Raw genomic sequence first — 26,460 nt, forward strand, 5'->3', positions numbered from 1 at the left:
GGCGGAGGTTAGGCTGGCGGATAGCATCCGGCTGGGTCTCCAGGTGCACCCACTAACCAGGGCTTCTGATACCTGATCGGAGCCCGAGGGCTGAAGCGCGGGCCGCTCCCGGGGGCGGGGCGGCGGGCCGGGCGGGGCTTCGGGCGCGCGGCGGCCTGGGGTGATGCCGGCGCCCCGCCCCCCAGGGCGGGCCCGGAGTCTTAACGCGCCCCCGCGCGGCGCCCGGCCTCGGCCGCTGCCTGTTTGCCGGATCGTCGTGCAGCCTCGCGTCTTCCGTCCTCCAGCCTCCAGCTCGCCGGCCGCGCCATGGACGGGTACCACAAGCCTGACCAGCAGAAGCTGCAGGCCCTGAAGGACACGGCCAACCGCCTGCGCATCAGCTCTATCCAGGCGACCACGGCGGCCGGCTCGGGGTGAGCGCGGGGCTCGGGCCGGGCTGGGGGAGCGGCTCTCTGCGGTCGCGGTCGCCACGGGCACGCGGGCTCCGTGCACGAAGCCACCGCGAGGGGGGCGGCAGGGCCAGGTCAGGTGGTGGAGACGCGCGCCGCGCTCGGTGCGCCGCGGCCGGGCCGGAGGCCCCCTTCTGCTCGCCGCGCCGTCGGCCTGGCTTCCGCCCTGTGGGCCTCGGCTCCCCATGCGCCTCTGGTCGGCTCTTGCCCGGCAGGACTCCGGCTACCCGGCTGCGCTCCGGCGCCGGGGACGCGACCCTTTTGCGGCTCCGCCGGCGAGGCCACCATTACTGCGCTGTCGCGGAGAACCAGACCATGTGCCGTGCGCCCTGCACGCGCGGCCCTCGGGACCCATTCCACACCCTGAGTGGGGAAACCGAGGCCCGGAGTTAAGTCAGTTGCCCAAGGTCACACACGGCGAGCGCTGGAATTTGAACCCGACCTGCCCAACTTGAGAGTATATTGCAGGGATCCTTGGGCCTGGCCTGCTCTCCACCTCACACTGTCCCTTCCCGTCGCCACCTCCCATTCCTGCCACCTAGGTTTAGGGTCCGACTTTGCAGCAGGGGACTGCTGGGACCCGGGGCTGGCGAGTGGGATGGGGGGGTGGGGAGAGGGGGAATGGGGAGGAATGCGGCCACGTGGATGCAGAACCCTGGCACCCATTGTGAGGTCTTGGGTCGGACTCGGCGGGAGGTGGGGGTAAGGGTTGGGGAAGAGAGACTTTCAAGGCTAAGAGAACAGGCCTAGACCCTTGGCCAGCAGCCAGGAGTGGGGCCAGGCCTGGAGGCGGAGAAAGACTGTTGATCCCAAGAATCCTCCAAGGTAAGTGGCTAGTAGCAGGGACAGCGATAATAACGGGGCCGCTGTACAGCTGGAGGCATTCAGTGGGGCAGTGTCTCCTACTCTGAAATGGGGACAATAGTAGCTCCTACACACTGGGCGGTTTCAAGGATTCCAGCCGCTCCCTGGGGGCCTGGTGTGAGGTTGCAGAGGCAGCAATGTGCTGGGTTCATGAAATGGATTTGGGGGCTGGGTGGAGGTGATTGCCAAGAGCCATCCCAACCAAGCTGTGTGCTTAGAACATGGACAAGATTCTAGCTTCTGGCCAATTTTATACAGGACACATTATTAATAAGTACACCTTTTTTTTTTTTTTTTTTTTTTAACCTTAAGGGTGAGTATGTGCCTTTAAGACACCCAGTTCTCAGAGGGATTAGACCTCTCTTGGCAGGTGCTTTCCTTCCACCCCACCCCCATGCACACTTTGGACCTATTATCTGCTTTGGGTTTATATGGGTCCTACCCATTGTGTGGAAATGCCTGCCTAGGCAGGGACCCAGCTTAGTCTCCATGCCCCCTTCCCCAGCCTGGAACACAGTAGGTCTGCACACTGTGTTGCTTCCTGGGGACTACGGATCCCTTCCCTTGACCATTTCAGGGAGTGATTTGACCTGCAGGGCCTTGTTAAGCCCTACTGTGTGCTAGGAGCTGTCTAGCCAGGCTCCTGGGGGTCTAGCTGGAGAGACATAGCAGTTACCATCTAAATAGTGTTACACTTTGAGCATCTTACATGGCCAGATGAGAGACCTGCAGACAATTACAGGATTCCTGAGCCAAACTGGTGTCTCTGCTGTGACAGAGCGTTCTTTATGGCTAATATTGTCGTACATTCTGAGAATGATCCTGTGAGATAGATGCTATTACAGATTTTGTAGAAGAGGAAACTGGCTAGTATATTAACTGAGGTGCCTAAGCTGGTCATTGGTAGCTGTTCCATGCTGCCCGGTGGGGGGCTTGCATGATCAGGATGACTTTTTAGGCGGGCGGGAGAACGGAGAGAAACTGGAAATGGGAAGATCAGGTGGATTGGTGGTAGATATCAGTTTGAAGGCACTTTGGGAAATGAAACGTTTACAACTATGGGGCTTCCAGAGAGAGCGGCTGTAGAGTGGGCCTCCTGGGTCTTTGTTAGGGAATTAAACTCTTGATTTGGGGGGGGGGGTGGGGGGGTGTGAGATACTATGTAGCAACTGAGACTTTACACCCAGGTTTATATTGTAGTCTTAGGGAGGAACTCACTTAACTCAAAATGTCCCTATGCAAAAAGGGAAAAAAAAGTACAAAAGACTGATTTCTTCATGTTTGCGAGTGTGGTAAAATTGCAAGGAGGAAATACTTAGAGAAAACGTATTTTGAAGACGGAAGTAACATTGCTGTGCAACCCCTGTCACAGATTTTGAAAGGTGTTTAACAAGAGCTATGTGTGTGTGCACAAAAATAGTTCTGGGAGGCTGGAGATCAGAGGAGTGTGTGTTTGGGGGCTCACTAATAACTCACCGCAGGGAGTGAGTTCCATCCAGGGAAGGCTCAGTCCTGCGGCCTTGGCCCCGTGTGGGCGGCCCTCAAAGGAACCTGATCTCCCTGTCAGGGTGCCCCTTTTCCCGGGGACTGGTCGAGTCTTTCAGGGCCACCCACACAGGCTGGACTCAAACATTCTACCTACCAGTGAGGACCCACGCAGGCTGTAGGTTCAGAATTCGGTGAGGTCCTGATTTCTCAGTAGCTTTCCCATTCCTGTGCCATCACTGGCCCTGGTCAGTGGACCTCACCAGGGCCCAGGGAGCGAGGACACTGGCTTCTGTGTCAGGGGAGCTGAGGGACAGAGGGCTCTTTGTGCAGGCAGCACCCACAGTGGCCCAAGCTCCTCCGGGGTCATCTTCCTCCACGTGCTGAGGGAACCGTGGCAAGGGTCCAGCTCATCAGGGTTTAAAAAAATGAAACCCACTGGCTTTATCAGAAGGGCCCTGGCTGCTGGGGCTGGTGGTAATGATTTTGTAGTTTTTTGTAGTTCTCACTGACCAGGGCTAGACTGTGGCATTGTCCCAATAGGGCTGAGTGTCACCCGAGGACAGAAGCGGTCCTGAATCGGGAAGGTGCGGGCTGTGCTTTTAACGTGTCCCCAGGGCTCTGACCCACAGCGTGTGGGAGGGTACTTGGGAGCTGATGTCTGGTGGACTCGGAGGCAGGCATCTATCTAACCCCGGCTCCAGCCCCATCCCGAGGGGCTATGCCCTTGTCAGGAAGGACCTTCCCATCCAGGGCCTTGATTTCCCCACCTTTAAGAGAAGTTCACAGATAGGTGGTTTTCAAACTGGGTCCGTCGGGAGCGCGACAGGGGGAGCAGAGTGAGCAAGCTTGGGGTCCTACCCCCTGCTGTTGTAGGTTTCACTTTTTTTAAAAAAAATATTTTTATTTATTTCAGAGAGAAAGGGAGAGGGAGAGAGAGAGAGAAAAACATCATTGATGAGAAAGAATCGTTGATCGGCTGCCTCCTGCACGCCCCACACTGGGGATCGAGCTCCCAACCCGGGTATGTGCCCTGACCAGGAATCGAACCGTGACCTGGTTCATAGGTTGATGCCACCGAGCCACGCCTGCCAGGCTGTAGGTTTCGCATCTCGATGACCCATGTGACTTTGAAGTGGCTGGAAGTACATCCCTGTACTTAGCTCTGGCTTATAGGGATGCTTTGGCCGAGTGCACAGAGCGCCCCTTCATGGCCCAGGCCCCTTCAGGTCTCTGGGCAGAAAACCATGCGAAGTCGGGGGTGGTGGGGGGGCGGGCGGGGGGAGCTGCTTCTCCCTTCTGGCTGCCTTGCCCCCATCCGGAATGAGGCAAGAGTGACGCCCGTTGAGATTGCTCCAGCAGCAGCGTTTCCCAACTGGTGTGAAGACACCTGGCTGCCCTGTGGGGACTCGGTCCTCTGCTCGGGTGGCTCTAACTCAGCAGGGCTGATGGCCAGTGTTTCCTGGAGCTGAAAACTAGGTGCCATCCCCGGGTTAGGGTCTGGCTGAGACGTTCTCATGAGCTGACCTCACTGCGGCCCTGTCACAGCTCTGACCCCTAGACTCTGCTGCTTTAGGCAGGCCTGTTGCCCCTAGAGCCTGCTCCCACAAATCCGGGGCTCCCCATTGTCACAGACCAGAGCCGTGCCCTTAGGCAGTCTCTGCTCTTACCCTGAGTCGTGAGGCGGAGTCCACTCAGAGGGGTGGACGGGCGGGAGTCGGGGCGACCTGGCTCACACTGTTGAGGCTTCCTGCTCACGAGTCAGTGGCACTCATGGGCTGGATGTAACCTCTAAAGCAGCGGTTCTCAACCTGTGGATCGCGACCCCTTTGGCGGTCGAACGACCCTTTCACAGGGTTCGCCTAAGACCATCCTGCATATCAGATATTTACATTACGATTCATAACAGTAGCAACATTACAGTTATGAAGTAGCAACGAAAACAATTTTATGGTTGGGTCACAACATGAGGAACTGTATTTAAAGGGCCAGAAGGTTGAGAACCACTGCTCTAAAGGCTGCACAGCTGGGCTCTCAGCACCTTTTTCTTCTTTTTATTTTTATTTTATTTTTTTTTTAATATATTTTATTGATTTTTTACAGAGAGGAAGGGAGAGAGATAGAGAGTTAGAAACATCGATGAGAGAGAGACATCGATCAGCTGCCTCCTGCACATCTCCCACTGGGGATGTGCCCGCAACCCAGGTACATGCCCTTGACCGGAATCGAACCTGGGACCTTTTAGTCCGCAGGCCGACGCTCTATCCACTGAGCCAAACCGGTTTCGGCTTTTTCTTCTTTTTAAAAACAAATCTTTAACAGCTCTATTAAGGTCTAATGTGCAAATCATAGCATTTTAAGTTTACAGCTCAGTGGCTTTAGTAAGTGAGCAGCGATTTTTACAGTAAGTTTGAGAGAATTTACTACGTCTAATTTAGGGCACTTTATACCTCAAAGATCCCTGTGTGCTCATGTGTTGTCACTCCTCATCCCCACCTTCAATCCCAGCCCCCAGGCAACCACTCATCCTCTTTCTGTCTCTATAAATGGAACTCTTCTGGGCATTTCGTGTAAATGCGGGCAGGCAGAATGTGGTCTCGGGGACCTGGCTTCTTCCGTTTAGCATGAGGTTTGGACAGTCACACAGGCCGTAGCATGAATCTGTACTTCATTTCTCTTGACTGCCAGCTATTCCACCGTGTGGATGGACCACATTCTGCTTATCCCTTCCTCAGTTCCTCGTTTCGCTCTTGTCCTAGCTCTTCTGCGGGCAGACTGTGTGACCTTGGGCACGTCACTTCCCCTCCGTGGACCTTGCAGGGCCCATCCTCAGAATGAGTAGGTTAGACCACATCTCTGGTATGTGAAGAGCTAATATTGACTGAGCAATTGCTATTTGCCTGGGCACTGTGCCGGGCTCTTTACCCACACGACCTCCTCCAGGCAGATTCTATTAAGATCTCCATTTTACAGTGGGGAAACCGAGGCTTCTAGAGGCCACGTCCCTAGAGTCTTGGAGCCGGGATACATCATCCATTCGTTTGTGCACTTGGTGCAGGTGCTGTTAAGGCCCAGGGAGACAGCAGTGAAAAGGCTCAAAGGCCCTCCTGCCCTCTTGGAGCTTGAGTTGCAGTAGGATAGACAGACAATAAGTAGCCACATAAGGTCAGGTGGTGGCAAGTGTGGAAGTGTGGTCCAGGAGGGCTTCTTGGAGGAGATGGCATGGGGCAGAGCTCTGAAGAAACCTTCTGAGGTATTGGAGGCGGAGTTTTTCTAAGCAGGAGTCAGGGCATTTCAAAGCCCAAGGACTGCTTCTGAGGTTCACTCCCTCCCTGGCATCCTGGGACTCTAGCCTGAGTGAGTGTGTTTAATCAATATATGCATACAAATATAAATACTGTACATGTATTACGAGTAATGTACCTGTATGTATCTACCACCAGGCTTAAGAACTAGCACGTGCCAAAACCGGTTTGGCTCAGTGGATAGAGCGTCGGCTTGCGGACTGAAGGGTCCCAGGTTCGATTCCGGTCAGGGGCATGTGCCTGGGTTGTGGGCACATCCCCGGTGGGAGATGTGCAGGAGGCAGCTGATCGATGTTTCTCTCTCATCGATGTTTCTAGCTCTCTAGCTCTCTCCCTTCCTCTCTGTAAAAAATCAATAAAATATATTAAAAAAAAAAAAAAAAAAGGAACTAGCACGTTACAGCCCTGGCCGGGTGGCTCAGTTGGCTGGAGCATCAACCCACATACCAAAAAAGTGCAGTTTGATCCCCGGTTGGGGCGCATACAGGAGGCAACTGATGGATGGTTCTCTTTCTTTCTCTCTATCTGAAAATCAATAAAAACATATTCATATGTTTAAAAAAGAAAAAGGATTAAAAAAGAGAAAGAACTAGGACGTTACAGTACTTGAGGAACTCCTGGGCGGGCACCCTCCTCCCCCAGAACGAATTACACCCTGAATGTTGCATTATCAGTCCTTTGTTTTCCTTTTTTGTAACATCTGTACGTATTGGTCAACAGTGGTCTTTTCTGCTACACAGATCCTTGTTCAGTGCACGTTGTTCACATGTATTGGTGAGATAGTGTTGATGTTGGGGCTGTGTAGTTCGCTATTCCCACTGCTGCCTAGTACTTACTGTTGAAGATATTGTGAGTATCTATTCTGTTGATGGACAGTGGTGGTTTCCAGGTCTGGCCGTCACACACCATGCAGGGACCTTCCAGTGTGTGTCTCATAGCTGTGTGACGCACATTCTAAGAGCTGAGTTGCTGGGCCTTAGGGAATGTGCATCTGTGGCTTTTTTTTTTTTTAAATATATTTTATTGATTTTTTTACAGAGAGGAAGGGAGAGAGATAGAGAGTTAGAAACATCGATGAGAGAGAAACATCGATCAGCTGCCTCCTGCACATCTCCCACCGGGGATGTGCCCACAACCCAGGTACATGCCCTTGACTGGAATCGAACCTGGGACCCTTCAGTCCGCAGGCTGACGCTCTATCCACTGAGCAAAACCGGTCAGGGCTGATTTTTTTTTTTTTTAATTGTATATTCACTCCCTATATTTCTGTTCCTTATCTTCTTTCTACTGTCTTTGAGCCCACTTTATTTTTCTAACTTTTTGAGTTGGATCTTAGCTAATGGTTTTCCGCTCTTCTGTTTTTTATTTACTTTCTCCTTAAGGTACTTATTTCTTCTACATAACAGGTTTTTTTCTCCTTTATTTGTAAGCGTGGAGGGTGACCTCACTGGGGCTGTTGGAGGTGCATGGCCTTCCTGGTTCGTTCGTTTGCCGAGAAGCCATGTGATGAGTCCCTGTGACTCAGCAGAGTGTGTGGTGGGAGCTGTCAGCCTCCATTTGTTAATTTGTTAGTGGAGGCTGACAGCTCTTATATCTTGAGAATGGAGCCCAGCAGAGGGGTGAGGGATTTTCTCTCCACTTTTCCTGCAGGGACACCTGTGAGCAGGCAGAGTGAGTGCTAATGAGATGAGAGACACTCCCTTGGCTAGGGAACATCTGGAAGGATGTGTGCCCTCTCCCCAGTGGGGGTGTCTTTGAGAAATGTAATTTATTTAGGCCCAGCTCTAAGCTCAGCATCACCCTCAGAGACTGAACTAGCTGGCACTGTAAGTGGATTGTTCAGGCCAAGGCAGGGGTTTTGAACACACTTGTAACTCCCATGTGTCTTGGGTAAAGTACCCTGCAGTGCCCCCGCCCTGACTCCACCCCCACTTGTATGCAGCCTGTGTGTGTCCATGGGTGTGGCATACATGGCACTATGGAATGGTGCCTCCAGGCCCTGAGGCTGCAGACTCAATACATTGTCAGGTTGAGTGTAAAGTAACTGTTATACTATTTTTTTATTTCTATAATACACTTACAAGTTCCCTTTTGTCCTTGGTCAGATTTAATTTCTCTTTTCTATTATATTCTTATACCTACTTTAGAGCTTTTTGTTGTCTGGGCTACATTAGAATTATATTGTATGTGAGTTTTCCAGATATTGGCACTACATTTAGTCAGTTTTGTATATGCAGCAATGCATTTCACATAGCTAGTATTTGTTCAATTGAATTGAATAGCATGTTATACTTAAAAAAAAAAACTGCATTTCCTGTGTGCTCAACACTTTACAGTTTATAGAGCCCTGTCTCAATCCTTGGCTCATTTCCTCCCTCCTGCCTGTCCTGTGGTGGGGGTGGGGGTGGGGGTGAGGGTGTCACAGTCCCAGCCTGCAGATGAGGAGGCTCTGAGAGGTTTGGCATCTGGTCCTGCCGCCGATGGTGGAGGCTGGTGAACCTGGGCATTTCAAATGCATTCTTACTGGGACTCCTAGACGTGCGCCCCCCCCTCCCCCAACACACACACACACACACACACACACACACACACACACATCGCTGCTCCATTTACAAGTGAGGAGGCTGAGCCTTGGGGAGGTGAAGCACGTGCTCAGGTCACACAGCTCAGACCTGCACTGGGACACTTGGCAGCGGAAGGTCCCTGAAAGAGCGAGGCGGACACCTGGCCCCTAAGATCCTTTATCCTGTGTGTTTGCATGTGGTGGGTGTGAAGCAGTGTGGCCAGATGCAGGCTGCAGAAGGGATAAAATACTGCAGCTCGCTCTCGCCACGTGCAGAGTGTGCCTGTATCTCGCCGTTTACCTCTGACAGCGGTGCGGACGTCACCCGGGAGCACCGTGTGGACAGGGCAGGCAGAGCCGCTCACCTGCCTTTCCTTCTCCTCGGAGCAGTGTGGCCCACTGTCTGCCCACATCCTTCCCCCACTGCTCTCGTAACGGGGTCAAGGCTTGTGAAACGGGATTCCTCAGGGGCAGGGCTGCTCTTGGAGGCAGGAAGGGCGGGAGGGCGGGCTGACCGGTGTTGACCGTGATGTCCTCCGGCGGGAGTTTGGCTCGGGGGACGCGGCGTTTGGGTCCCTGCCAGGCAGAGAAGTTTCTTGTTTACATTCCTCACCTCCCTCTTTCAGGTCTAGTGTCTTTTCCCCATGACCAAGGAGCTCGTAGAAATGGTTAAGTATGAGACGATTGTGTGCTGGGAGTGTGGGTACTAAACCAGCATGGACAGTTCTGGATTTCTCTACTAATGTGTCTGCGCTGGGAGCGACACTCACCCCTAACCCGGTGCAGGGCGGGGGCGGGGGGCGACTGGCAGGGGAGCAGGGAGGGAGGCATTTGTGAGCTCCAGATGTTGCATGTGCCCTTGGGTTCGGCATTGGACGTGTTTTAACGTGAGGACCTCGTTGAGCTGCATGGTGGAGTGATGTGGGGGCACGTTCCCTCGATGAAACTGTGGGCAGGAGGGCTTCAGGCAGCATTAGCCGGGGATCACCATGTCCCAGCAGGAACCCCGACCTCTGGCCCCATTCCTGGGGGCAGGGACTAGAGTAGTCACGTGGGTCCTGAGAGACCTGAACCTGCACATGCCTCATCCCTGGGATGTCATGCTGGCACATCCTTCATATTGTTCATTCCTTTGCTCAGTAGCCACTCAGATAGCTGTGCGATTAATAGGACGCGAGGGGGGCCCCCTGGCCCCACCACTCCAGGGCTGGAAGGGCAGCCCCGCCTCAGCTCTTGTCACAGGCAGAAGGGATTTTTATATCTGTGTGATTGTAGCTTTGGGAGATGAGACCGTGTGTTTTGCCTTTTAAGTTCTGCACTGAAGCATGGTTCCTAATGGCTACCCCAGCCCTCAGAATGCCATTAAAAAGCTGCCAAGTAGCCGGAGGATGCTATGGGAGAGCCTAGAGCCCGAGTTGTCAGACCGCCAGCCCCGTGAGGCTGCTGGGAGGTTTGTGGTAATTCCATGAGCCTCCGTGCCTTACCCCTTGCCTGTGGCCTCAGGACCAGCACCCCTGGCCTTGGGAGGGCAGAGTGATGGGCAGTCCCACTGGGATGTAGCTCACCGGTTAGTCACAGAGGGAGCACCGTTCCTCAGCTGCTGAGCCCTAACTCCGCTAGGAGCCAAAGGCCAGAACGGGGCTCCCCCGGCACCGGCCACACCTCTGCCTTACACTGGGTCTGTACCAGCCTGCCCAGTCCCCTGGGTCCTCCTTTCTTACTCTAGTCTAGCCCCAGGCGTGAACTGTTGTCCCTGGGAGGGTGCGACCCCAGGCGGCCAGCAGCGGCCTCCTTGAGACCCTGTGTCACCCTCCAGGGAGCAGGGGCATGTGGCTCTCAGTGACTCCTTGGGACTTGCACCCCCAGGCCTCTAACATGGGTGAGCCCTGTAGGTCAGGGGTCCAGGGCCATAATGCACGTGTCCGTCTCTTTCCTGGGTCACAGCCACCCCACGTCATGCTGCAGCGCCGCGGAGATCATGTCTGTCCTCTTTTTCCACACGATGCGCTACAAGTCCCAGGACCCCCGGAACGCTCACAACGACCGCTTCGTGCTCTCCAAGGTAGGCGCCCAGCCCGCGCCTTTCTCCGGGGGTGGGTGTCGTGGGCCCTGAGAAGGTGCTGGCAGTGAGCCATCTCAGAGGGGACCCTCCACCCCCTCAGCCCAGCCCTGGCCCACCCTCTCCCCTCAGGCTCCATTTCCACACAGCAGGCCCAGCTGGTAACTTAACCCAAGTTATGGAATAAGTGACTGAATTCATAGGGGACCGTGGAAGTGGTCTGCCGGGTGCTGTGCCCGTTTGCCACAGGCAGGCCTTGAGTCCAGGTCTGGGTGCAGCCTTGTGGCTTATTTTTTTTTTTTTAATATATTTTTATTGCTTTCAGAGAGGAAGAGAGAGGGAGAGATAGAAACATCAATGATGAGAGAGAATCATTGACTGGCTGCCTCCTTCCTGCACACCCTCAACTGGGAATCGAGCCCGCAACCTGGGCACGTGCCTTTGACCGGAATCGAACCCGGGACCCTTCATTCGCAGGCTGATGCTCTCTCCACTGAGCCAAACCGGCCAGGGCTTGCGGCTTTTTGCACACGTTTTTCTGTGCTGTGCTAGCACCCCTGGACCACAGCCTGCTCCCTTGGGAGTGGTGGTACGCTGTAGCGGGGTTTGGAATGGGACACCTGGTCCTGCCCCTCCTCCTGCACGAGAATCGCAGCCATGCCACAAACCCTGGAATCCACCAAGACCCAGGCCCGGCTCTGTGGCCTCTTGTCTCTTGGGGCATCCTAGCTTAGAAGTCTGTCCAAGCCTGCTCACACGCCAGAAGCCAGGGATTAGGGCGGCGCGCTGCCTGCTGGGGTGTTGGCGTCTGCCGGCCTCACAGCTGTGCTCTCCCTGCACCTGTCCTGGGGCCTGTGCGGCCTTGGCTGGAGAGAGGATGAAAGCGGGGGAAGCGGCCTTCACTTGGTTCCTTCCTGGAAATGCATCCCCCAGCCGGCAGGCTCGCCAGGCCCAGGTTTCAGTGTGCGGTGGGCACAGCTCGCCGCCTGACCCCTCCCTCCATCGTCCATCCCTGGCAGGGTCACGCAGCTCCCATCCTGTACGCCGTCTGGGCTGAAGCCGGCTTCCTGCCCGAGGCAGAGCTGCTAAACCTGAGGAAGATCAGCTCTGACTTGGACGGGCACCCTGTCCCGGTAAGTGTACCCCACCAGGAGCCGCACAGGCCTCTGGCTCCACTTCCTGCTTCCCGAGGCATGTCGGAAGGGGGTGGGGTGCCCACTGAAGAACCGGGGGTATTAAAAGGTAGAGAAGGGCATTGATAGGAGGAAGGAAAGAAGCGGGTGTTTTTGGGGCTTGCTCCATTCACCCCAAGCTGGTGCTGAAGGGTGAGGCCTTTCGAGGTGCTCTGCGTCGACTGCAGAGATAAACTCTCCTGAAGCACCAGGCGCCCAGCTTCCCTTCCCCACGGGCCTCCCTGGCCATATAGACACAGCGCGGGAGAAGAGGTCCCGGTGTCAGGGAGGGGGTTGCAGGATGCTGGTGGTGCACCAGGGAAGGAACCCAGTTTGCTCCTCAGGGCGCTAATCCCTGGAGGTGTTTGGAGTTCATGGGTTACCATGGGAACTGACTCCCCCCACCCCCATCTGGGCACCCACTAAGGCCAAGCATTCTGTCAGTTTTGTCATGAATTCTGGCTGCTGTGTGTGAGCTGGACGAGTGGGCTCCCTTTACACATGAGGGAACTGGGGCCAAAGAGGTTCAGTCTGGCCTGAGGTCACACTGCCTGGTGGCAGAGCCGTATATGAACCTCAGCCCCACTTACTGCTGTTGGTGGAGGCTGCCCTGGGGCAGAGCCTTCTGCAGACCTCGGCGCGTGGCTACGCCTGGGTGGGCGTGTGGCGCTCGGGCAGGCTCTCCAGGATCCCGGGAGGTGAGCTGCTGCCCTCTCTCCCCTGTGAGTGACTGTGGCTCTCTGTTGTGACAGAAACAAGCTTTCACCGATGTGGCCACTGGCTCCCTGGGCCAGGGCCTTGGGGCTGCCTGCGGGATGGCCTACACGGGCAAATACTTCGACAAAGCCAGGTAATGCTCCCGCTCCCCACCCACCCTCGGGAGTTTTGGGAGGGGTCCAGCCCTCACTGTTGGCACCAGGCACTCCCTCTTACCTGAGTCGGCGCTGAGTAATAGTACGCGTGTGGCCTAAGGCTGGCCCATGACCAGAGGAGGAAACAGGCTCCAGGGAGTGAAGGGACCGCCCTCAGTCCCTCGAAGTGACTGATGGGGCCAGATTTGAGCCCAGGGTCCATGCTCCTGGCCTCGTGCTCTTTGCCCAAAGTGCTTTGGCTGGTGAGCTCCTGTGTCACCCCCAAGCCTGGTTCTCGGACCCTGGAAGTCTCCGTGGGCCCCACCCTCGGGGTCTGAGTGCCACAAGCTCGGGCCCTGCTGCTTGCCTTTGCGTTGGGAAAGGAGAAGATGGTGGCTTCTGGAGGGTTCTGGGCTTCCCTGACCCCTCCTGTCAGCCAGGGAAGACACAAACACTGGAGAAGGTGACTGATCACAGAGATTTGCTGCTTCAGTGCCCGGTGGTGGAGGCAGATTTCAGCCACAAGGCTGTCTACGTGTCCCCATAGGACCTGCAGCCCGGTCTCTATTGGGGGGTGGGGAAGTGTTGGCTGCAGGCTTTAAGGAGATCACTTGTCAGCTGGTTTCTACATCATTTCCGTCGGGGGCCTTGCACTCAGTGCTCAGAGCTTGGTAGGTTTTCACTTTGAGAACCCCCCTGCGGGCTGAGTGGGGACTGAGCAGTTAGTCCTCCCACCGATGAGGAAACTGAGGTAAGGTGTGGTGGAGGCTGGATTTAAACCCAGGGCATGCACCCCTGCTTCCTGAGTCCATATTCAGATCCTCAGACTGTTCTGAGGGGCCCGAGCAAAGCCTAGGAGGTTCAGGGAGCCCAGTGGGTAGGACGCTCCCTACAGGAGGGGCTGATGGAGCCTGGCCTGCAGGTGGCAGGAAGGGCCCAGCTGTGCAGCCATGGCTTCCCCAGCGCCCTACAGCCCACCCCTGGCAGTGGGAGGTGGTGGTGACTGCAGCCCTCCAAGGACCAGGAGGCTGCAGGGAGCCTGGCTGGATGCCACGCTGCGGTGAGCACCTACTGCGCGCAGGGAAGGGGCTCCTGAGACTGCCCTTCAGGAAGTGGCTGAGGCTGTGATGTGTCCCAGACCCTCCCAGGCCAGTGTCACCTGGCAGCACAGCCTCTGCCTTCAGTCCCCAGAAGTGATTCACTGTGAAGTGAAGAAAATCACAAGGAATGGGATGTATGTTTAAGAGTATTTTGGTGGCACAGAACCAGAGATGCGAGTTAATTCATCCCAAAAGCTGCTTGAAGTAATTCCCCGTGAAGGGTCTTTTCCTCGCCCTAACGTAATGGAATGAGCCGGTGTAGGGAGAAGGGGTTCGGCTGGATTCCCAGCAGCAGGCCTGGCTAAGGCTCAGGGCCTGGGACTGTGCGTGGAGGGAGGGGGTGTGGGAGAGATAAGGGTGTCGAGGGGAGTATCAGGCCATGCCAGGCTCCCGGAGGCTGTGTCCCGATAGAGCGCACCTGGCCTCCAAGCATGTTGCCCAGCCACCGGCAGGGACCATGCGTCACATTGACTCTTTCGTTTCTTTTTTAATAGTTTTGTTTTGATTGAAATGCTCATTTGAAAAATACAGAAAAGCATTAAAAAGAAATGGACATTTTCTTCACTATTTTTTAAAATATGTTTTTATTGATTTGAGCGAGAGAGAGAGAAGGGGGAGAGAGAGAGAGGGAGAGGGAGAGAGAGAGAGAGAGAGAGAGAGAGAGAGTCATTGATTGGCTGCCTCCTGCTCACCCCCTACTGGGGATTGAGCCCACAACCCAGGCATGTGCCCCGACCGGGAATCCAACTGGTGACCTCGTGGTGCATGGGTGGACGCTCAGTCCACTGAGCCACGCCAGCCGGGCTTCTTTATTCGTAACCTCTCCCCCATTTAAATCTCAGCGAATCGTATTTCCTCCTCATTATCGTGAGAAGAAACTTGCAAATGTGCAGCCCTAGACATTCTGCTCTTTAGAAAAATCTGAACATTGTGAGCCTTTTCTCACAGTGATTGCTTGCCGTTGACGTTCTGTGTTATGGGCCTGCTGTACCCCGTTCGGACAGTCCTCTGGTTGGACATTTGGGGAGGTTTGCAAACACCTCTGCCACAAGCAGCCCTCTGTTGAGGGTCCCTTCCCTGTGTGGTGGTAACTCAGAGCGTGGGGTGAGCCTGACTTCTGTGGGGCTCCAGTGTCTTTCCCCAGGAGCCCAGGTTACCCTCCTGACCTGAGCCTTGGCCCCAAAGGCCAGTCGGGCTTCCTTAGAAGTGGGTGTGGGTTGGGAAAGCAGCCAGCCTGCTTCCCTGGAATTTCTTTCTGGGGAAATGGGTCCCTGCAGGCCTCTGGCTCCGCCCCATCCGGCTGGAGACTCCAGGAGCTTCTGACCCGCAGGGCGCAGCTTCAGATAAGCCCCTGAGTGTGGGCCCTGGGACCTTCTGCTCCCGGCCAGGGAACTGGTGGCCTGGCCTGTTGGAAGCCACAGAAGGGAAAAATATGGGGGACTCCTTCTTAACCTGCTGGCCTGTGGAGGTGCTGAGTCATGCTGACAGTGCCATGGCTGTGCCCGCCCCTTCTCTGGCTCCAGGACCGGTTCCTGCTGCAGCAGCAGGGCAGCTGTGTCCCCTCTGAGCCCAGCCAGGAACCAGCCTCGTTCCCTGGCCTTGCAGCTGGACACGGGGCAAGTCACTTCCTCCGTGCCTGCCTCCCTAGACAGCAAGCAGTGGACAGTCAGACCTGTGTTTGAATCCCCGCGTAGCTGCTCCCAACTGCATTTCCTCTAGACGAGTCCCTTCACATTTGAGCCTATTTCCTTGTCTGTTCTGGGAATAACAACTGTATTTACCTTCCCTGGAGGGTTAGTGAGTATAGGGCCCAGCACCTTGCTAGAGCCCCCTAGGAACCCTAGATACCACATGCCAGCCTGTGTGTGGGGTTCCTGTTTCTGTGCCTGTGGCTGCTGCTCCTCAGCCATTCCCTCACATCTGGGAGATGTTGGGAATGGGAAGGGAGGGGTCAGATCCCTGAACTGGTCTTCCGACCTCTAGCCTCGCCCCGTTGGCCCCACCCTTCCCCAGATCCAGGGACGGTTCGGTCAGCTGGGTAACACCCAGTCCAGCGCTCTTTTGACCATGTCGCTCTGCCTTTGAAAAGACCCTGGTTGCCTCTGGGGTGGAGAAAGCGCAGGCCTAGCCGCTCCTGTCTTGGGCAGGAACCAGCCTCAGACGCTTGGGGAGAGGTCACGTGAGGTCATGTTGCAGCATGAGTCCCCTCGGGAGCTGGTGCTCATTCTTTACCTGAGGCCTCCCTCTAGGGTGCGGCTTGGCACACCGCCCAGCCCCCCGCCCCCCTAGCCCAGCTTCTTCGAGCAGAAAGGCCCCCTTTCCCTCTGGCCCTCCAGCGAGTCCCGGGCTCCCCCAGCACTCCTGGTGCGTGTGGGGGGGGGGGGAATGGGCCCCCTGCAGCGGGCAGTGGAAGGCCCTCCTGCCCGTGCGAGGCCTTGGTCCCGGTGGACGTTCCTTTTCCTTGTGCCCTGACAACCCGATGCCCTGCATCTTACCGACCAGACTGCTGCCTCACGGATCTCTGTCTCAGCAGCCAGTACTCTGTGGAGCTCCTGACAGCTTCCTCCACAGCCACTTCCTCACCCCGTGGACTTGGCGTGGGCAACAGGCACCTGCCGGTGTCATTGCACGTCACGGGGGGGGGGGGGCTCCTTAACCCAGAGCGCAGGCTCCTGGGGAGGGACAGGCCTGGAGCGAGGTGGCCCAGGGCAGGTGCCCGCTTCATCCCTACCACCTGTCTGCAGCTACCGTGTCTACTGCTTGCTGGGAGACGGGGAGCTGTCGGAAGGCTCCGTGTGGGAGGCCATGGCCTTCGCCGGCATCTACAAGCTGGACAACCTCGTGGCCATCCTTGACATCAACCGCCTGGGCCAGAGCGAGCCGGCCCCGCTGCAGCACCAGCTGGACGTCTACCAGAAGCGCTGCGAGGCCTTCGGGTACGTACAGGCCGTGGCCGGGCACCCCCAGCCTGGGAGCCACGGTGCTGAAAGCTTGGGGTGCAGGGGCTGAGGCCGGAGGCGAATGAGTCCCTTTTTCAGGTTTTGACACAATTTCAGACTTTGGGCACCTCTTGGATTTGTGGGCGAAGGCCCAGTTTTAAGTGAGTTCCTCTGTGTGGCCGTGCGGCACAATAGCTCTCAGAGACGGCACGTAACGTCTCACACATCCTCACTTTGTTCCTGGGTGGGTGGGGGGTGCATGGTGTGAACCACGCTTGCTCGTGAGGCTAAGGGGCATGAAGGGGTCTGAACCTGGGTCCGCTGGCTGCCTCCTGTGCCCAGCTTCAGCCAGCCTGTGGAAGAGACCAGCCCCCTCTCCTGGGGGAAGGGGAGAAAGGGTTTGTGAATTCAGGCACGTGTTACAAAGCAGGGAGGTCCATGTGAGTGGGTGTCAGCCAGCGGGGCGCTCATCTCAAGTACAAGGCACTCTGCAGTTAGAGCTCGGAGGGCCCAGGGCCAGGACTCAGTCCTGGCTGCGGAGACTGGAGGACTCTGGGCGGGACTGTGCAGGGCTCTGAGGGCCCTGTGCGGATGGATGCGTTTAAAAGTTCCAGCACCACACCCAGTATCTGTGGAGTGATCAGACAAATGAAAATTAGGCCAAAAAATTCATCAAGAATCTAACAGATTCCAAACCCAGTGCATCGTCCCAAAAGCAGCTCTCAGTAGGAAATGAATAGGTGAGGAACAAAAGAGGCAATAATTGGACTAAGCTTTGAATGACTTAGAGAAAAATCTGTACCAAGTGAACAAGAGGAAGTGAAAGGATGTGAAAAGAGAAAACAGGAATGTTTTAGACTCCCCGGCTCCCCAAGGCCTTCCCCTAGGAGTCCCTCGGGGTCCCTGGGCACTGGTCCTTGCCCCTCACTGCCCCCTCTCCGTCCCCAGCTGGCACACCGTCATCGTGAACGGACACAGCGTGGAGGAGCTCTGCAAGGCCTTTAGCCAGGCCAAGCACCAGCCAACAGCCATCATTGCCAAGACCTTCAAGGGCCGAGGGATCTCGGGTTTGTATGCATGAGTCTCCCTGCCACCCCTGGGAATGGGCCTTATGGCTAACTGAGCGGGTGGGGGTTTCCACGAAAGGGGGCATTCCTCTAAGATCATATGTCTGGGGAGCTGCAGTAGTGAGTGCACCTTGGCTGGGGACTCAGTGGTCAGTATGGCTGAGCTTAGGATTCAAACCCAGGCCAGGCTGGCCTTTGCTGAGGGCATGTGTAGGCAGAAGGAGTGGAGAGACCGGGAGGGCCTGTGGGTAAGGGGAAAAGAGAGCATCCCACCTCCCCTCCTCACTGGCACTCTCAGAGCACCCTCCACAGCCCCAGCTGTCTGCCCTGAGCTGATGGGCCAGGAGGGCCCTGGGAAGACCTGGTTCCCCCAGGTGAGGGTGGGGACAGCCCTCCGGCCATAGAAAAGGGCTGAGCAGAGGCCTGTGCGGGCGGAGAGCCTGGAGGATCTAGGAGATGGTTCCTGCACCAGGCGTGAGCGTGATGCTGGCATGTGGCTCCCTAGCACCCAGGTGGGGAGACGGGGCTAGAAGAGGTCTGGGACTTGACTGTGGACACAGGGAGTGTATGGCACTGGAGGCCTAACTGCAGGCTCTGGGCTGGCTTCCTGTGGCAGGTGCCCTGGCTGTGCCCCCGCTTAGGGGGCGTGGCTCCTCTGGAAATCTCGCTGCTTCCGAGGGGAGACCTGGGGTCCGTGGGGCTGCCCAGTGCTGCCTCAGGGGTCAGTCCGTGGCTCCGCCCAGCTGAGGCGACCTCGGAGGTCCCCGTACGGTACAGCGCCTGGTGGTTCTGGCGGGCCTGCTCCATGGCTCACAGCTGTTCGCGGGACCTGGCAGTGCTTGCCCTGCTCTAGGCCTCAGCTCTCCCTCCTAATGGCCAGGATCCCAGCCCGGCCAAGAAACTGAATAGGATTTCTACAGCACGTGCCTCTCCGTGGGCCCGGGCTGGGGCGGTGGCACAGAAGCGAATGGGAGAGTGATCTTCCTGTGCCTGCTCCCTCCCCAGCTGGCTGTGAGCTGCTGGAGGAGGAGGTGTTGGTCTGTGGGGATGAGGCATGTAGAGTCCTGCCCCCCGTGGTGCCTGGCACGGTGCTCTGCTTGACTGTGATGACACTGTTCCGCCCTCTCCCCTGACTGTCCCTGGACGGGTGGGGGGGCCAGGCCCCCGGAGTAGCTTCCTGGCCCTCTGGGAGTATCCGTCTTACCTGGCCCTCTGCCCTCCTGCATGGCACCCGCAGGGGTAGAAGATAAGGAGTCTTGGCATGGGAAGCCCCTCCCCAAAAACATGGCTGACCAGGTCATCCAGGAGATCCAGAGCCAGATCCAGAGCAAAAAGAAGATCCTGGCGACTCCCCCGCAGGAGGACGCGCCCTCGGTGGACATCACCAACATCCGCATGCCCACCCCACCCAGCTACAAAGTTGGGGACAAGGTAGAGTCCGGCTTCGCTTTTCTAGACTAGCTGGGTGGGGTGGCCGTGGTTCTCCGGCTCCCCAAGGTTGGGGCCAAGATGGGTCTACTCTAGAGGACTGGGAAAGGGAGGAGAGGGGTTATTTCAGGGTGAGGGGGACCCTGCGGGGTTGCTCCTGCCCGTTCCTTCATGGAAACAACCAGCTCAGGAATCATTTACCTGCAGAGGCTCAGAGAGGGCAAGGGACTTGCCCACAGTCACACAGCAAGCTACAGATATCACTGGGATCAAAGCACACAGCTCCTGAATTCCCCCATCCCTGGCCCTCAGCCTTGGCCCGAGCTCAGGACTGGCCTTCGTCTGGCCTGGCAAAGGCTAGGGAGGCCTGCCCTGCTCTGGGGCTTCCCCGGGGGAGTCCATCTGTGCAGCTGGCCTCAGGCTTTCTGACTCCCAGACTCAGTGTATTCCTGCCCAGAGTGGGGCAAGTTCACAGTTTCTCTCATGTGCAGAGGGGGGCAGGGAGGGTGCTATCAGGACAACTTTTGCAGCACAAACCCCTCGGCCGGGCTGGCCAAGGGACTGCAGGGACTCCCAAGTTCGTTGTAGAAGTTAACTTCACAGGGTCGTGTGTTGTTGATATTCCTTTTTCTGCCCCAATTTTTCTTCTTTTCCTCCCTAAAAAGTGTCCCCCAGAGGCTGTGCAGGGTTCTAAGCTGCACCTCACAGGTGCCCGGGCGGGGCTCAGCCTTCCCACTCTCCTCCCCACAGATAGCTACCCGCAAGGCCTACGGGCAGGCCCTGGCCAAGCTGGGCCACGCCAGCGACCGCATCATCGCTCTGGATGGGGACACCAAGAACTCCACCTTCTCGGACCTCTTCAAAAAGGAACACCCCGATCGCTTCATCGAGTGCTACATTGCCGAGCAGAACATGGTGGGTGCTGGGGCGGGCAGGTGGTCGCAGGGCCAGCCACCGCCTTGGGGGAGAGGTCTGAGGGGTGCAGGGCAGGGCTAGAGCCCTTCTGCCCCTTTGGGCAGCTACGGTGGCTGTGCCAGGCGCCTCCTAGGTACCCAGGGAGACCTCAGAACAGCTGGGATTCAGTACTGACCTTGACTTCAAGTAGCCACACTTTGTGGGGCGTGCCACGCCCAGGTGTAAGTGTCCTGGGTGAGTGTGCACAGAAGAGCTGAATGGGCTCAGGTGTGCACAGGGGCGCTGCACGTGAGCCAGGTGGGGTGGATGGGCTCTCGGGGCAGAGGGCCTTCCAAGTGGAAGGTGGGCTGGAACACGATGGGCCCACCAGCCACGTCTGCTGAGCCCTTTTGTGCACAGGCTCTGGGCCCCTGCTGTGCACACAGTTGGGTTAGCAGTGCCTTATCAGGAACGGAGGTGGTGAAATAGGAAGGATGTTTTGTCCTGTTTGTCAAAACATCCGCTTCTCCTGGCCGAGCAGCCCAGCCGGGCCTGCAGGCCTTCAGGGACCGAGAGCTTCCTCCTCTGGAGGCTACTGGCTCTCAGACATCCAAGGTAGAGAGAGAACTTTTGAAATGGTTGTTTCAGCCCTGGCTGGTGTGGTTTGGTTGGTTGGAGTGCCATCCAATGCATGGAAAGGTTGCCGATGCGATTCCTGGTTGTGGCACATACCCAGGTTGTGGGTGGGGGTGCGTACAGGAGGCAACCATCAATGTTGTTCTCTCTCTCCCACTTCTTCTCTCTAAAGTCAATAAAATATATCCTTGGTGAGGGTTTAGAAAAGACAAATAACATGGTCATTTCAAGTGGAAGGAGTTGTGTTTGGAAACAGACTTGGGAGTCCGTGGTGTGCAGGCCTCACTTGGAGAGGAGGAGAATTACGTCACTAGGATGACAGAACCCCTAGCCACCCTCTCCCTGCTCTGCCCCCAGGTGAGCATCGCCGTGGGCTGTGCCACCCGCAACAGGACCGTCCCCTTCTGCAGCACCTTCGCGGCCTTCTACACGCGGGCCTTCGACCAGATTCGCATGGCGGCCATCTCCGAGAGCAACATCAACCTCTGTGGCTCCCACTGCGGCGTGTCCATTGGTGAGTTGAACCAGGGCCAGGATGCCTAGCCCCTGGACTCTCCCTGGACTTCTGGGCCAGGTGGTCAGGGGGGAGGTGGGTCCATGGTGGGGGGGGGAGGGTCTTGCTTCAGCGTGTCCTTTCCCACATCCCAGGGGAAGACGGGCCCTCTCAGATGGCCCTGGAAGATCTGGCCATGTTTCGAGCAGTCCCCATGTCCACTGTGTTCTACCCAAGTGATGGGGTGTCTACAGAGAAGGCGGTGGAACTAGCAGCCAATACAAAGGTGGGTCACATGCTGTTCTGTTTTCTGCTGAGAGGGGGTGGGGGGTGGGCGGAGAGGCCAGCCTGCGGGCACAGTGCTGGTCGTTTACTGCCCCAGAGTGGTGTCTCCTGACCGTCCCCTGGTGTCTGTAGCTTGTAGAAGTTACACTAGGAACAGTGAAGTACTCACCATCCTTCCTGCCACAGGGCAGGCATTGCTAATTGATCACCATGCTCTTTCTCCACTGAGAATCCTGGCAGCCCTGCCAGTGTGGCAGGTGATGCCTGTCTGGCCTCCCTGAGTTGGAGTCACCAAGACATAATGAGCAACATGGTCCCGACCAAGAGCCGCACTGCCCTAGGCCAGAGGGCCGGGGCCCGGGCTTGCTGGAAGCATCCTGGGGAGCGGCCCCACTGGGTGGCCACTCTGCCTGATGGAAAACTCATTTTCCGTCTGGGGCTTGGGGCTGGCAAAGTCGTTGGCCACTGTCCCTTGGGAAGAGTGTTTGGAGAGGTGCACGCTGCAGAGGGCAAGAGTCCTTTTCCTCCTGGAGGAGCAGTCGCACGAGGTGACTGACAGACACCTCCATGGGGGTGGAGGGTGGAGGACGTTTGCGGGTGGGAGGTGACAGCCTTCTAGAACAACCCTGCTGTTTGAGGTGGGATGGCTGCGTCCCGTAATCCTCGGTTACTGCTTCATTCCAGGGCATCTGCTTCATCCGGACCAGCCGCCCCGAGAACGCCATCATCTATAGCAACAACGAGGATTTCCAAATCGGACAAGCCAAGGTCAGTGTGGTTCGTGCCCGGGGAGACCCCGCAGAACGAGCCCGAGGCCAGGGCCCACCTCAGGCCACCAGTCCCCGAGCCTCACTGGCCCCGTGTCACCCCCAGGTGGTCCTGAAGAGCCAGGATGACCAGGTGACTGTGATCGGAGCCGGGGTGACCCTGCACGAGGCCTTGGCTGCTGCTGACCTGCTGAAGAAAGGTGAGGAGGGAGGGACCCACATAGTCTTATATCGGGCGCTGACTGCATTACTAGGTCTTGGGGGTAGGACTTAATTTCATTCAATTAAGTGGTAATAGCTACCCCATGAGCATCTGCTTTGTGCCCGGCATGATGCTAAGTTCTGGGGCTGCAGTGGCCACAGTCCTGCCCTGTGGCCCTGGAGTCGAGGTGCCCAGCACAGTAGTCAGATCAGAGGCCCTGGGGCCTGTCAGTGGGGTTGAACTGCCACTCAGCTGGGCACTAGTTAGTAAGTTATTTAGCATCATTGTGCCTCCTTTTCTCATCCATGAAATTGAAATACTGTCACCTTCCCCGTGGGGCTGTCTTGGGGATTCAGTAAATAATAACCTGGTGTTATTGTTATATTTTTATTGATTTCAGAGAAGAAGGGAGAGGGAAAGAGTAATATCAGTGATGAGAGAGAATCATTGATCGGCTGCCTCCTGCATGCCCCCTACTGGGGATGGAGCCCTGACCAGGAATCAAACTATGACCTCCTAGTTCATAGGTCAGTGCTCCACCACTTAGCCACACCAGCCAGGCAACCTCTTATTATTTTTTTTAAAATATATTTTTATTGATTTCAGAGAGGAAGGGAGAGGGAGAGAGATAGAAACATCAATGATGAGAGAGAATCATTGAACGGCTGCCTCCTGTACAACCCACACTGGGTATCGAGCCCACAACCCGGGCATGTGCCCTGACCAGGAACCGAACCGTTAACTCTGGTTCATAGATCTAAGCTCCACCACTGAGCCACACCAGCTGGGCAACCTCTCATTATTATCATCATTAAGAGCTTGAAAATGTTAGCTACTGGTAACGTAGGGGAGACAGGCATTAGCCTCCCCTACGACAGAATCACAGTAGATGTCACATCTCATGCTGAGCATGAAGGAGAGGCCAGATATGGGCATCCGTAGGGCAGTGACCTCCGATACGCAAAGGACTGATGAGCAAACAGGAGCCAAGAGGCCCGGGCAGAAGGAACTGCGTGTACAGAGCTCGGAGGAGCTGGAGGAAGGCGGGGCAGGAGCAGGATGGGCTGGAGAAGCCGGGGAAGCCCGGCCCCAGCAGGGATGGAAGTCCAGGGGGAGTAAGGAAGTCCTGGCGGAGCTGGACTGGTCCTCCTGAGGTCATTCTGCTGGCCGTCACCTGACCTGACACCGGGCGGCCTGCCTGCAGCCACAGCTCCCGTCCCCGACATCCCATGAGTACGTGGCTTATCTCAGATCAGACACCTGGAGCTCTCTGGCTTCCCCTCCACCTGCAAGGGCGTCTGGAGGAGGAAAGGAAGCTGTGTGGGCCCCACACTTGCCCCTCGTGTTCTTGACCGTCCAAGGCCGAGATCCTCTGGCCCTGGGCGTGAGGGAAGAGGGACCAGCTGCTCCTGGAACAGCGGGAAGGCTCCCGGGAGGAGGGGAGGGTGCAGGGTGCTGGAGTAGTTGGCACCACATGTCAGCAGAGGAAGGGGACAAGCTCTGGGGGTGGTAAGCATGAACAGTGGGAACAGGACCGCTGGCCCCCAGGACAGGGGCTGGCCGCAAGCTGGGACAGCTCTCAGGACAGCCCAGCCAGTCCCCCTCTCAGGGCTCATCAAAGGGCAGACCCACAGCATCCAGCCCATTTCCCTCAGCCCGTCCCTGCATCTTCTGCCCTCACAGAGAAGATCAACATTCGCGTGTTGGACCCTTTCACCATCAAGCCCCTGGACCGGAAACTCATTCTTGACAGTGCCCGGGCTACCAAGGGCAGGATCCTCACCGTGGAGGACCACTACTACGAAGGTGAGGGGCCCCGCCAGAGAGCCAGGGCCGCTGGGGCAGGGGGGGAGTGTTAGCTCCTGGTAACGTAGGGGAGAACTCTCAGCTCAGCTGCTGGAATCGCTCCACGGAGGTCCTGCCACCCAGGAAGCCAGTGGGGAGTCCCATCTCACTGCTAAGAGTGGAAACCAGGTGGTCTGTGTCCCGGAAGTAGTTACCATGCAGAAGCAAACTGGGAAAGCCACACAGTTTCTGTCTCATGAGTCCTTACAGAGCAGTTCTCCATAACCCACACCACCTTCTCCCCACAGGGGAGGAGAGGGGCCTGGACTCTGGGGACAAGGGCAGACGCTAGTCCATTGGTGACAGCTGCCCAGATGATGTTAAAATGACTCAGATGCCACATTTGGGCTTATGAAAAGAAAATATAGTGATTGATTCGTAAAGTCTGTTACGGCTACTATAGGGGCGAAGGGATAGTGTATATGCCGTCTCTGTCATCGTTGGGTTAGGGCCGTGGTTGGCAAACCGCGGCTCTTGAGCCTCATGCGGCTCTTTGGCCCCTTGAGTGTGGCTCTTCCACAAAATACCACGTGCGGGCGCGCACATACAGGGTGATTGAAACTTCGTGGCCCATGCACAGAAGTCGGCACAGAAGAGCCACACTCAAGGGGCCAAAGAGTCGCATGTGGCTCAAGAGCTGCGGTTTGCCGAGCCGCAGTTTGCCGACCACTGGGTTAGGGAATAAACTCAGGCTGGCAGAGGGGCAGGGGACCCCACCCACTGCTCAGCCTGAGACCGAATCCCCTGACTCCCTCCCTTTCCTTGGCCCAGGTGGCATAGGTGAGGCAGTGTCCTCTGCAGTCGTGGGCGAGCCCGGCGTCACCGTCACCCGCCTGGCCGTCAGCCAGGTTCCAAGAAGCGGGAAGCCAGCTGAACTGCTGAAGATGTTTGGCATTGACAAGGATGCCATTGTACAAGCTGTGAAGGGCCTTGTCTCCAAGGCCTAGGAGGGGGCTTCTACACATTCCTGAGAGATTCTGGCAGGTGCTCAAGATGCACTGAGAGGAGTAGCAAATATATCTTTTGTGAAAAATCCATCAGCCTCAGAAATGTTTTCTTTGTGGATGCAGCCAGTGCTGTTCCTGGGGAAGAAGGGTAGAGGGAGAGGGGGGAGGTTGGCACCCTTGGCTGTGAGCCAGGACCTGGTGTCCCAAGGCCTTCTGCAATCACCTCCCCTGGCACCCGCCTCACCCGCCACAACTGCTGCTACCACCGCCAGGTGACACTGGACTGCAATCGGCCTTCCGGCCCAGAGGTTGCAACCCAAACCACTCTCACTCACACTCAGCTGCCTGCCCCAGGAAGGCTGGGCGCTGCCACAGGCCTGGAGTTGTCCGGGTGCCTTAGGGCCACCCCACCTTCCCCAAGGACCCACAGCCCTGCAATCAGAGGCCTCCACGGGTGGGGAAGCACATTTGCTTATTGTCCCTGCCCCTGGCCAGATCCTCTTAACTGGTAACCTCAGAAGCAGAGGGGCACAGGGCAGCCCCGTCCTGGGGAAGAAGGTGACCCTCAGGCTGGCCTCAGAGCTGCAGGTGGCAGGTCAACAAGAAGGTCCAGCTCTCACCTTGCACCATAGACCAGAAGTCCTCAATCCTGAGTGTGGACCGCCCCCCTCACCTTGTTAAAATGCAGGTCCCTGGGCCTTGCTCTCAGAGCCTGGGACTCTGCACTGGACCCCGGGCCCAGGAGCTTCTGATGTCACACGTAGTGTGCAGGCCTCAGCTCCAGCCCTTGCCCACTGCTGGCTCCCTCTCCTGTGACCACAGCCCTGCTACCTGGGCTCACCTGAGTCAGTTCTGGTTGTGGCCAACTGCAGAGACCGTTGGACTAGCCTCGGACAAACTAATGCCAGAGAAGAGGCTGGACACCGCTGACCACTGGTGGGGTCCCCAGGAAGTCTTCAGAGCCCTTGGGGAGGAGGAGACACATTGGAGACATGTCCACCTGACACTCTAGACCAGCGGTTCTCAACCTGTGGGTCGCGACCCCTTTGGGGGGTCAAACGACCTTTTCACGGGTCGCCTAAGACCATCGGAAAACACATATAATTACA

At 56.9% G+C, this 26,460-nt stretch overlaps 1 protein-coding gene across 1 annotated transcript; it reads left to right on the forward strand.

Moving 5' to 3' along the window:
• The first annotated feature begins 206 nt into the window (after nt 1–206).
• Nucleotides 207–25,439, forward strand: TKT (transketolase). The gene is made up of 14 exons (XM_059663285.1): nt 207–413; nt 10,611–10,728; nt 11,745–11,858; nt 12,650–12,747; nt 16,593–16,784; nt 17,736–17,854; nt 19,092–19,285; nt 20,033–20,197; nt 21,170–21,326; nt 21,461–21,591; nt 22,275–22,358; nt 22,464–22,557; nt 24,243–24,365; nt 25,176–25,439. The coding sequence occupies exons 1-14, from the start codon at nt 307–309 to the stop codon at nt 25,349–25,351; spliced, it is 1,872 nt and encodes a 623-aa protein (XP_059519268.1). The 5' UTR covers nt 207–306; the 3' UTR covers nt 25,352–25,439.
• The last annotated feature ends 1,021 nt before the right edge of the window (nt 25,440–26,460 follow it).

Source organism: Myotis daubentonii, chromosome 14, assembly GCF_963259705.1.
Source record: "Myotis daubentonii chromosome 14, mMyoDau2.1, whole genome shotgun sequence".
In the NCBI taxonomy this organism is placed as follows: domain Eukaryota; kingdom Metazoa; phylum Chordata; class Mammalia; order Chiroptera; family Vespertilionidae; genus Myotis; species Myotis daubentonii.

What these genes read in the sequence shown, in the direction of transcription:
- TKT (XM_059663285.1), top strand. Translation starts at nt 307, where the DNA reads ATGGACGGGTACCACAAGCCTGACCAGCAGAAGCTGCAGGCCCTGAAG. An exon ending in GCTACAAAGTTGGGGACAAG is followed by an intron (nt 19,286 to 20,032) that starts GTAGAGTCCGGC and finishes TCCTCCCCACAG; the next exon opens with ATAGCTACCCGCAAGGCCTA. An exon ending in TCCAAATCGGACAAGCCAAG is followed by an intron (nt 22,359 to 22,463) that starts GTCAGTGTGGTT and finishes TGTCACCCCCAG; the next exon opens with GTGGTCCTGAAGAGCCAGGA.